Below are 12,254 nucleotides of genomic sequence, written 5' to 3'. Positions count from 1 at the left end.
CTTCATCATTTAGATAGGAGTAGCGGCAGATGTTGCCAAGATGGCGGATTCAGGCATATTGTTGTTCTACTTTGTAAGGTCCTCGAGAATAATCAATAAAATGGCCGCATGCATCTTCCTGATGCAGAGGCCGGGGGTCATCCTTCTTTTCCAAAAAAAGGAAGATGAACAGGGTACACGGACATAGAGGAGCTCCATAATCCACATGAAAGTTGACCGGGACACTTTCTTAGGGGGTGTTTGTTTCCAGGGACTTTTTTGTGTAGGGACTAGAAAAAGTCCCTCTTAGAGACTTTTTTATCAAACGGGAGGGACTTTTTAGGGACTAAACTAGGTATTTGGGACTAAATGAAGAAGACTCTCAAGGAGAGTCTTTTTGAGACTTTTGGGACTTTTCGAACAATGCCTCTTCATGCATCCATTGGCCCGCCACCCCATGGTGCTGTTTGATTGTTATTTTTCTATATACTAAAGGCAACATGGTCATTTAATAACCTCTAGGAAGGGACTAGAGACTTTTTAGTCTCTGGAAACAAACAGGGAGGGACTTTTTAGGGACTATGGATTTTTTAGTTGGGACTAGAAAAAGTCCTAGGACTAAAGAACCAAACACCACCCTAGATAGCGTATTCATGCCGTCACTTGAAGTTAGGGTGTGAGTACATGAAATTTACTTGCAAGCCAACCAACAACATGTAATGTAACACAATAGGTTTAAATAGGGTAGATAGTGCAAACACATAGGCATGCCCAACTTTGTTGTTGGTGATAAACTAGCTGTTTCCGTTTACGTTTGCTCGTGCTTTTTGTAGCATAACACGTCGTGCTGCACGCGTGCTATGCAGGGTCTGAAAATCCTACACTTACGGATAGAAAGACACGGAGGGAACGCACGGGATTACGTGTCCTGACTAATTTCCCTCCCCTTTCCCCTATTTTCAACTATGGACCCCTCTGATTTCCAATGAAACGTCGCCAGGCCAGCCCGTAGGTTGTCATCCGTGAATCTGTGTCCGTAAGTCTAGCAAAACTCCAAAACATAAGGGTGCAGGTAACATGATGCAAATACAAGTCGTGGTATAAGAGTGCTATAAGGTCGTAGAGTGTAGCTTATCACACTCGTCCAATCGGAGACTACCTGTACTTGGTGCCAAACACATAGACATGCCCAACATGACTCTTAACCTGCCAAACATGTAGACATGCCTCACATGACTACTGTGTCATAGTGCCGATGAATAGACATCCTAACACAACTCTGATGCCTCAAATGACTACTGTGTCATTTTCATTAGGGACATCTTAATAGGCATCCACATCCTAACCTTGCATATCGCAGTCCACTCAGATACAACTTGATAATGTTTATCCTGGACAGTAGAGTAAGATGTCTTCACCGAGCAGTCATCACGAAGGAGAAATATGACTTGATAGAGTATTATTGATTATTAAGGAAAGTAGGCTAATCCCGACCTGTAGTCATCATTCTTGAAGTGGAAGGATCGATTATTACTTGTACTAATTAATGGGATCTCTAGGCATGAATCTCTGCTCACTTGGGTCGTCGTTGTAGTCGTTGTAGGCTGGGATTGGTCGCAACGGGGGGATGCTCTGCTCGTTTCTGAAGTAGTCCATGGGATCCACGGCCGCCTTCACCGCCGCGAGCCTCTGGTAGTTGCTCATGAAGTAGCGCTCACCCCAAACCTTGCCACTCCGGGACGTGGTACTGACGTCGTCCGCCGCCACGTTCTGGCCGATGTCCAGGTCCCGGAAGTTGACGTACGCCTGCCTCGGGTTGCTGCTCACGTAGTGCCCCATGAAGTCGTAGAAGCTGGCGAGCCAGGTGGTGGCCGCGGTGCCGCCGTCGCCCTGCCAGAACGCGATGTACTGGATGATGTACAGCACGCCGCTCCGGTGCGGGTACGGCGTCGCGGCGGCGGGGATGGCGGCCATGAGCCCGCCGTGGGGCTCGAGCACGATGAGCCCGGCGCCGTTCATGGTGAACCAGGAAAAGATGTCCTTCCACGCGGCCTTCGGGATGGCGCGCGTGACGTAGTCGGACTTGACCTTGGTGAATGTGCTGAGGCTGGTGGTCCTGCTCAGGAGCGCCTCCTCCAGCGGTCTGTTGTTGGTGAAGGTGATGAAGGACAAGGCCGTGGACTGGAGCCAGGTCATGGGCTGGCAGTCGGCGCTCGTCATGTTGAGCTCCGGCAACTGCTCGCCCATCGTCGCCACGAGCGAGTTACACGTGCCCAGGTACATGGCCCGGAACGCGGCTTGCTGCCCCGACAGCATCACCGTTATCGTGAGGTCGCCGGGGAGCGACGGGCCGACGTCTTGCCATTTGGTAAGGATGTCTATGGCGCCCTGTTCAAGCGTCTTTGCGATGCTGAACACTGTTACCATCGGTGGGACCTGCACGAGGTGGACCTTCCACGAGAGCACGATGCCGAAGCTCCCGCCGCCGCCGCCTCGGATGGCCCAGAAGAGGTCCTCCCCCATGCCGGCCCTGTCGAGGAGCTCCCCGTTGGCGTTGACCAGCTTGGCGTCGAGGATGTTGTCGATGGAGAGGCCGTACTTGCGCATCATCATGCCGACGCCACCGCCGCTGAAGTGGCCGCCCACGCCGATGGTCGGGCACTCGCCGGCCGGGAACGCGACCTCGGGGTTATTCTTCGCGATGGCGTAGTACAGCTCCCCGATGGTGGCTCCGGAGTCGACCCAGGCCGTGTACTCCCACCGGTTGACGGTCACGGCCCGGAGGTTTCCGAGGTCGAGCAGCCCGAACACCTCAGGCCGCGCCGACCGGTAGGACAGGCCCTCGTAGTCGTGGCCGCCGCTGCGCACGCGGAGGCGCACGCCCTGCCAGCGGCCGCAGAGCACGGCGGCCTGGACGTGGGAGGCGTGGGTGGGCGTGACGACGCAGAGCGGCCTCACGGTGGTGTTGGTGAAGAACTTGGGGTTCCTGACGGAGGAGGCCAGCACGGCGGTGAAGTTGGTGTTGCACTGGGTGTACACGAGCTCGCTGGGTATCTTCTCCCTTATGCACTGGAGGAAGCCATCGGAGGAAGCTAGGGAAGGGACTGAGATGAGGTAGCTTGAGAAGAAGGTGACAGAAAGCAGGAGTGATAGGCCTCTAAGCATAGCCATCTTTTTTTTTGCTTCGATTATCTTCCTCTCGCGGCAAGAGTGCTGTGCGTACCGAGCATAACCTTTGAGCTCCTTATATAAGTTACATTAACTGGGAGTGCTGGTGAGAGGACGAACACGCACGCCAGTGATGTTAACGTTGCCGTCCATGTAGAGCGTGCAAGGCTTGAAGACAACTAAATCGGGCATGTTATAAATTAGTGCCTGCTAGTTCTGACATGTGCGTCTTGGAGATCTTGTGTATCTCGCCACTAGTAGTGGCTAAGCGAGTTAGCTAATGGCGTGCGCGCGTGTAGTGTATCCACTAGAAAGATCATGGTGTTAATTAGTGGCGTGAGGTTGAAGTTCGTGACAGGCTTAGTTTGCTAGTATCTGCTATCTATGCATCGCGCATTAATCATGGCAATAGAGAAGGCAAAAGAATGTCTGGTTGTGGGGAACAACACATCACCAAAAAACTAGACTTCTCCATTGTGGTTGTGTACGGTGCGTGAAAACAAGAGCAGTGTGAAAACCAGCAATGGTGCTGTGTCCGTTCACTCTTTTCAACACGTGACCCTAAATGGTCCTCCGTTTTGTCTGGATTCTGTCCGTTTAGACCGGTCAAAGAGCCGTTGTCCGGCCGTTTTTACCTTTGTGATGGCCGTGAGCCCAAGCAGCGAACGCATTTCCTCTGACCATCTCAATTTTCACTACTAGAATGAAGCTATATGCCGACGGCCTTTTGTCAGGGCCGTCGGCGTAGATGGAGCTATGCCGACAACCTGGAAAAAACCGTCAGCAAACTTTCATCTATGCCGACGGCAACCGTAGGCATAGATATGCTGTCGGCATACATGGATCTATGCCGACGACAACCGTAGGCGTAGTTAGGTCGTCGGCATAGAGGAGACCCTGGCGTCCCGGGGATTGACGGTGAGCTGACGCTGTCAAATCTAGGCCCTGACGGCGGCCGGCGGCATAGATTATATATTTATTTATTCTTTTAAATAATTTTAGTAAAATTTGATTAATTTAAATATGACTTATATAACCTTAAACATTCACAAATTATATATCGATTTGGGGTAGAATTTTCCATAGATTATGAATATCCATATTCTTTGTTTTTGAGTATGTTAGAAATCTGACCTCATGTACTTTTGCATATAGGTCCTTATACTTTGTTAAAATCACAAGTAATTGATACTTGCATCGATTTTGTCAAATTTTAGACGTATTTTTATCAGAATCTTGGAAAGATTTTGTTGCTATACTATATTTTCAAATTTGAATAAACTAAAATCCTGTTTGCTTTAGATTTACAGAAAACACCCTTTTGTTTTGACTTTTTTTGTATATTTTTCATTCCTTAGGCAAACGAGACAAATTTTATATCTACATCCATCAGATTGTGTTGTAGGATTGTGGTGGCAGGTACAAACACCCTGCACGCAGCTCTAGAGTGTGACCCCCTTCACGGCCGGCTTTGCCGCCAGCACTTGGAGGGGGGAAACGACCACGTGGGATCGACCTGGAGGGAATCTTGTGATTGGTTGGGCCCAGACCTTGTTCTATAGAGTTCCTATGGGCTGACCTATCACAACTAGGTGGAGAAGACCGTTGGCCAGAGGCCGTTCAGGTAAAGTCAAAGGCGTAGATCTCTGGGTCAACGGGGCTAGGGTTAGGCCGGTCGAGGCCTTTGGGGTAGCGATGCCACCAAAACATCGCACCGGGTCCTCATACCTGTCCGAAAGTGTGGTGGGATGTTTAAAGAGGCAATACGCAGCTCCGGAGTGTGGCCCCCCTCACTGTCAGCGATGACACCGAACTAACGTTCTGCGGTTTTAGTGCGGCATGAATATTCCTGAACAGTCAGAGCGTGATCAATCCAAGAGTTTTTTACATGGTGCAGACACATGAGATATAATATGTGTGGTGATTTTTCATAATTTTTTGAGATGCATAAGTATGGGGAAAAAATCCCTCGTTATGGATTGTTCTTCGCTTGTCTACGAGTGTGGTCAGGGGCCTTCGGGGCTAGCAATGCCACAAAATCTTGCGCTGGGCCCTCTTACATGTCTGGGAGTGTGGTGGCAGGTCCAAACACCTGACACACGGCTCCGAAGTGTGACCCCCTTCACGGACGACACAACCGCCGGCACTTGGAGGGGGAAACGGCCACTTCGGGTCGACACGGAGGGAATCTTGTGGTGGGTTGGGCCCAAACCTTGTTCAGAAGTGTTCCTATGTGCTAACCCTATCACAGCTAGGTGGATAAGTCGATTGGCCAGAGGCCGTCCGGTGAAAGTCAAAGGCGTAGATCTCCAGGTCAATGGGGCTAGGGTTAGGCCGGCGGGGGCCTTGGGGGCAACAATGGCACCAAATCATCGCACCGGGTCCTCATACATGTCATGAGCTACCAAAGTGTCATCGCTTCCCACATCATCGCAGGTCAACGAACAAAACCCCAAACGAGCTTGGTGAAGGAAATATGCCCTAGAGGCAATAATAAGTTGTTATTTTATATTTCATTATTCATGATAAAGGTTTATTATTCATGCTAGAATTGTATTGATTGGAAACCTAGATACATGTGTGAATACATAAACAAACACCGTGTCCCTAGTGAGCCTCTACTTGACTAGCTCGTTGATCGAAGATGGTTACGGTTTCCTAACCATGGACATGAGTTTTCATTTGATAACGGGATCACGTCATTAGGAGAATGATGTGATGGACAAGACCCATCCGTTAGCTTAGCATAATGATCATTCAGTTTTATTGCTATTGCTTTCTTCATGTCAAATACATATTCCTTCGACTATGAGATTATGCAACTCCCGGATACCGGAGGAATGCCTTGTGTGCTATCAAACGTCACAACGTAACTGGGTGATTATAAAGATGCTCTACAGGTATCTCCGAAGGTGTTTGTTGAGTTGGCATAGATCGATATTAGGATTTGTCACTCCGAGTATCGGAGAGGTATCTCTGGGCCCTCTCGGTAATACACATCATAAGCTTGCAAGCAAACGACTAAGGAGTTAGTAACAAGGTGATGTATTACGACACAAGTAAAGAGTCTTGCCGGTAACGAGATTGAACTAGGTATGAAGATATCGACGATCAAATCTCGGGCAAGTAACATACCGAAAGACAAAGGGAATTACGTATGTTGTCATAACGGTTCGACCGATAAAGATCTTCGTAGAATATGTAGGAGCCAATATGGGCATCCAGGTTCCGCTATTGGTTATTGACTGGAGAGGTGTCTCGGTCATGTCTACATAGTTCTTGAACCCGTAGGGTCCGCACGCTTAACGTTCGTTGACGATATAATGTTATATGAGTTATATGATTTGGTGACCGAATGTTGTTGGAGTCCCGGATGAGATCATGGACATGATGAGGAGTCTCTAAATGGTCGAGAGGTAAAGATCGATATATAGGACGATGGTATTTGGACACCGGAAGTGTTTAGGGACGTACCGGGAAGGAATTGGGTCACCGGAAGGGATTCCGGTCACCCCCCCCGGGCAAGTTATGGGCTTAATGGGCCAAAGGGAGGGACAGACCAGCCCACTAGGGTGCTGGTGCGCCCCTGCACTTGTTTGGACAGCCCTAGGGAAGGAAAAGGGGGAGGGCTAGCCCCTCCTGCCTTTCCCTCTCATGGGAGAAAGGAAAGGGATGTGCGCCACCCTACCCTGCCTTTCCCCGCACTCCAAATAAGGAAAGAAGGGGGCGCGGCTTGGGAGGGACCCCAAGTAGGATTCCTCCTAATTGGGTGCCTCCTTTGGCTGCTCCTCCCTCCCTCCCACCTATATAAATGTGGGAGGGGGGCGCCTAGCACACACCAGACAATTGCCTAGCCGTGTGCAGCGCCCCCTCCACCGTTTACACCACCGGTCATATTTTCATAGTTCTTAGGCGAAGCCCTACAGAGATCACGTCACCATCGCCGTCACCACGCCGTCGTCCTGACGGAACTCATCTACTACCTCGACGTTTTGCTGGATCAAGAAGGCGAGGGACGTCATCGAGCTGAACGTGTGTAGAACACGGAGGTGTCGTGCATTCGGTACTTAATCGGTTGAAGCGCGAAGAAGTTTGACTACATCAACCGCGTTGTGAAACGCTTCCGATTACAGTCTACGAGGGTACATAGACACACTCTCCCCCTCGTTGCTATGCATCTCCATAGATAGATCATTGCGTGTGCGTAGAATTTTTTTTGTTTTCCATGCAACGTTTCCCAACAGTGGCATCCGAGCCAAGTCTATGCGTAGATGATATGCACGAGTAGAACACAAAGAGTTGTGGGCGGTGATATTCATACTGCTTACCACCAATGTCTTATTTTGATTGGGCGCTATTGTGGAATGAAGCGTCCCGGACCAACCTTACATGTCCACGCACATGAGATCGGTTCCACCGACAGACATGCAACTAGTTTTGCATAAAGGTGGCTGGCGGGTGTCTGTTTCTCCTACTTTAGTTTAATCAAATTTGACTACGGCCGGTCCTTGAAGAAGGTTAAAACAACAAACTTGATGAAACACCGTTGTGGTTTGATGCGTATGTAAGAACGGTTCTTGCTAGAAGCCCGTAGCAGCCACGTAAAACTTGCAACAACAAAGTAGAGGATGTCTAACTTGTTTTTGCAGGGTATGTTGTGATGTGATATGGTCAAGACATGATGAGATATACGTTATTGTATGAGATGATCATGTTTGGTAAGATATCTGGCAAACAGCAGGAGCCGTATGGTTGTCTCTTTATTGTATGAAATGCATACGCCATGGAATTGCTTTACTTTATCACTATGAGTTAGAAATAGTTGTAGACTCAATAGTTGGCAAGACGACCACTATGAAACGATGGAGATCAAGGTGTCGAGTCGGTGACAATGGAGATCATGATGATGCTTTGGAGATGGAGATCAAAAGCACGAGATGATGATGACCATATCATGTCACATATTTTGATTGCATGTGATGTTTATCTTTTATGCATCTTATTTTGCTTAGTACGGTGGTAGCATTATAAGATGATCCCTTCACTAAATTTCAAGATAAAAGTGTTCTCCCTGAGTATGCACCGTTGCGACAGTTCGTAGTGTTGAGACACCACATGATGATCGGATGTGATAGACTCTACGTTCACATACAATTGGTGCAAGACAGTTTTGCACATGCGAAATACTCGGGTTAAACTTGACGAGACTAGCATGTACAGACATGGCCTCGGAACACTGGAGACCGAAAGGTCGAACGTGAATCATATAGTAGATATGATCAACATAGAGATGTTCACCATTGATGACTACTCCATCTCACGTGATGATCGGACATGGATTAGTTGATTTGGATCACGTATCATTTAGATGACTTGAGGGATGTCTATCTAAGTGGGAGTTCTTAAGTAATTTGATTAATTGAACTTGATTTATCATGAACTCAGTCCTAATAGTATTTGCATATCTATGTTGTAGAACAATAGCTCGTGATATAGCTCCCTTATTTTTGATATGTTCCTAGAGAAAAATAAGTTGAAAGATGATAGTAGCAATAATGCGGACTGGGTCCGTGATCTGAGGATTATCCTCACTGCTGCACAGAAGAATTATGTCCTTGATGCACCGCTAGGTGACAGACCTATTGCAGGAGCAGATGCAGATGTGATGAACGTTTGGCAAGCTCAATACGATGACTACTCCCTCCGGTCCTTTTTAGTTCGCATATAAGATTTATCTGAAGTCAAGCCTCGTAAAGTTTGACCAACTTTATAGAAAATAATACCAACATTCACAATGTGAAATCAATATTAGTAGATGCAGCATGACTTAAATTTTTACAATATATAACTTTAGCATGGTAGATGTTGATATTTTTTCATACAAATATGGTCAAACTTTATGAAGTTTGACTTCAGACAATTCTTATATGCAGAGTAAAAAGGACCGGAGGGAGTACTTAATAGTTTAGTGCGCTATGCTTTACAGCTTAGAACCAGGACTTCAAAAACGTTTCGAACGCCACAAAGCATATGAGATGTTCTAAGAGCTGAAATTGATTTTCAGACTCATGCCTGTGTCGAGAGGTATGAGACCTCTGACAATTACTTTGCCTACAAGATGAAGGAGAATAGCTCAACCAATGAGCATGTGCTCAGAATGTCTGGGTACTACAATCACTTGAATCAAGTGGGCGTTAATCTTCCAGATAAGATAGTGATTGACAAAATCCTCTAGTCACTATCACCAAGCTACTAGAACTTTGTGATGAACTATAATATGCAAGGGGTGACGAAAATGATTCCCGAGCTCTTCACGATGCTGAAACTATTGGGGAACGTAGTAATTTCAAAAAATTTCCTATGCACACGCAAGATCATGGTGATGCATAGCAACGAGAGGGGAGAGTGTTGTCCACGTACCCTCGTAGACCGACAGCGGAAGCGTTATCACAACGCGGTTGATGTAGTCGTACGTCTTCACGATCCGACCGATCAAGTACCGAACGCACGGCACCTCCGAAGTTCTACACACGTTCAGCTCGATGACGTCCCTCGAACTCCGATCCAGCCGAGTGTTGAGGGAGAGTTTCGTCAGCACGACGGCGTGGTGACGATGATGATGTTCCACCGACGCAGGGCTTCGCCTAAGCTCCGCGACGGTATTATCGAGGTGTAATCTGGTGGAGGGGGGCACCGCACACGGCTAAAATATCGTATATCAAGTGTGTTCTTAGGTGCCCCCCCTGCCCCGTATATAAAGGAGCAAGGGAGGAGGAGGCTGGCCCTAGGAGGGGGCGCACCAAGTGTGGAGTCCTACTAGGACTCCCTAGTCCTAGTAGGATTCCACCTCCCATATGGAATAGGAAAAGAGGAAGGGAAAAAGAGAAGGAAGGAAGGGGGCGCCCCCCTTCCCTAGTCCAATTCGGACCAGACCAAGGGGAGGGGCGCGGCTACCCTTGAGGCCCTTTTCCTTCTTTCCCGTATGGCCCAATAAGGCCCAATACGTATTCCCGTAACTCTCCGGTACTCCGAAAAATACCCGAATCACTTGGAACCTTTCCAAAGTCCGAATATAGTCGTCCAATATATCGATCTTTACGTCTCGACCATTTCGAGACTCCCCGTCATGTCCCCGATCTCATCCGGGACTCCGAACTCCTTCGGTACATCAACATACATAAACTCATAATAAAACTGTCATCGTAACTTTAAGCGTGCGGACCCTTTGGGTTCGAGAACTATGTAGACATGACCGAGACACCTCTCCGGTCAATAACCAATAGCGGGACATGGATGCCCATATTGGCTCCCACATATTCTACGAAGATCTTTATCGGTCAGACCGCATAACAACATATGTTGTTCCCTTTGTCACCGGTATGTTACTTGCCCGAGATTTGATCGTCGGTATCTCGATACCTAGTTCAATCTCGTTACCGGCAAGTCTCTTTACCCGTTCCGTAACACATCATCCCGCAACTAACTCATTAGTCACAGTGCTTGCAAGGCTTATAGTGTTGTGCATTACCGAGTGGGCCCAGAGATACCTCTCCGACAATTGGAGTGACAAATCCTAATCTCGAAATACGCCAACCCAACAAGTACCTTTGGAGACACCTGTAGAGCACCTTTATAATCACCCATTTACGTTGTGACGTTTGGTAGCACAGAAAGTGTTCCTCCGGTAAACGGGAGTTGCATAATCTCATAGTCATAGGAACATGTATAAGTCATGAAGAAAGCAATAGCAACATACTAAACGATCGAGTGCTAAGCTAACGGAATGGATCAAGTCAATCACGTCATTATCCTAATGAGGTGATCCTGTTAATCAAATGACAACTCATGTCTATGGCTAGGAAACATAACCATCTTTGATTAACGAGCTAGTCAAGTAGAGGCATACTAGTGACACTCTGTTTGTCTATGTATTCACACATGTATTATGTTTCCGGTTAATACAATTCTAGCATGAATAATAAACATTTATCATGATATAAGGAAATATATAATACTTTATTATTGCCTCTAGGGCATATTTCCTTCAGTCTCCCACTTGCACTAGAGTCAATAATCTAGTTCACATCGCCATGTGATTTAACATCAATAATTCACATCACCATGTGATTAACACCCATAGTTCACATCTCTATGTGACCAACACTCAAAGGGTTTACTAGAGTCAATAATCTAGTTCACATCGCTATGTGATTAACACCCAAAGAGTACTAAGGTGTGATCATGTTTTGATTGTGAGATAATTTTAGTCAACGGGTCTGTCACATTCAGATCCGTAAGTATTTTGCAAATTTCTATGTCTACAATGCTCTGCACGGAGCTACTCTAGCTAATTGCTCCCACTTTCAATATGTATCTAGACCGAGACTTAGAGTCATCTAGATTTAGTGTCAAAACTTGCATCGACGTAACCCTTTACGACGAACCTTTTGTCACTTCCATAATCGAGAAACATATCCTTATTCCACTAAGGATAATTTTGACCGCTGTCCAGTGATCTACTCCTAGATCACTATTGTACTCCCTTGCCAAAATCAGTGTAGGGTATACAATAGATCTGGTACACAGCATGGCATACTTTATAGAACCTATGGCCGAGGCATAGGGAATGACTTTCATTCTCTTTCTATCTTCTGCCGTGGTCGGGCTTTGAGTCTTACTCAATTTCACACCTTGTAACACAGGCAAGAACTCTTTCTTTGACTGTTCCATTTTGAACTACTTCAAAATCTTGTTAAGGTATGTACTCATTGAAAAAACTTATCAAGCGTCTTGATCTATCTCTATAGATCTTGATGCTCAATATGTAAGCAGCTTCACCGAGGTCTTTCTTTGAAAAACTCCTTTCAAACACTCCTTTATGCTTTGCAGAATAATTCTACATTATTTCCGATCAACAATATGTCATTCACATATACTTATCAGAAATGTTGTAGTGCTCCCACTCACTTTCTTGTAAATACAGGCTTCACCGCAAGTCTGTATAAAACTATATCCTTTGATCAACTTATCAAAGCGTATATTCCAACTCCGAGATACTTGCACCAGTCCATAGATGGATCGCTGGAGCTTGCATATTTTGTTAGCAC

General features: G+C 46.8%; 1 protein-coding gene across 1 annotated transcript; it reads right to left on the bottom strand.

The window, feature by feature from the left end:
• Positions 1–1,044: 1,044 nt before the first annotated feature.
• LOC123099678 (berberine bridge enzyme-like Cyn d 4) lies at positions 1,045–3,242 on the bottom strand. The gene is made up of 2 exons (XM_044521789.1): positions 1,474–3,242; positions 1,045–1,370 (listed from the first exon to the last, which is right to left on the bottom strand). Exon 1 carries the CDS (start codon positions 3,148–3,150, stop codon positions 1,519–1,521), a length of 1,632 nt encoding a protein of 543 aa, XP_044377724.1. The 5' UTR covers positions 3,151–3,242; the 3' UTR covers positions 1,045–1,370; positions 1,474–1,518.
• Between the last annotated feature and the right edge of the window lie 9,012 nt (positions 3,243–12,254).

The sequence above is a fragment of the Triticum aestivum genome, chromosome 4D, assembly GCF_018294505.1.
Source record: "Triticum aestivum cultivar Chinese Spring chromosome 4D, IWGSC CS RefSeq v2.1, whole genome shotgun sequence".
Taxonomy (NCBI): Eukaryota; Viridiplantae; Streptophyta; class Magnoliopsida; order Poales; family Poaceae; genus Triticum; species Triticum aestivum.
Note: the sequence above shows the minus strand (reverse complement) of the source record. Positions and strands in the feature narration are given on the sequence as shown.

Coding starts and splice junctions, on each gene's coding strand:
- LOC123099678 (XM_044521789.1), bottom strand. CDS start 3,150: ATGGCTATGCTTAGAGGCCTATCACTCCTGCTTTCTGTCACCTTCTTC.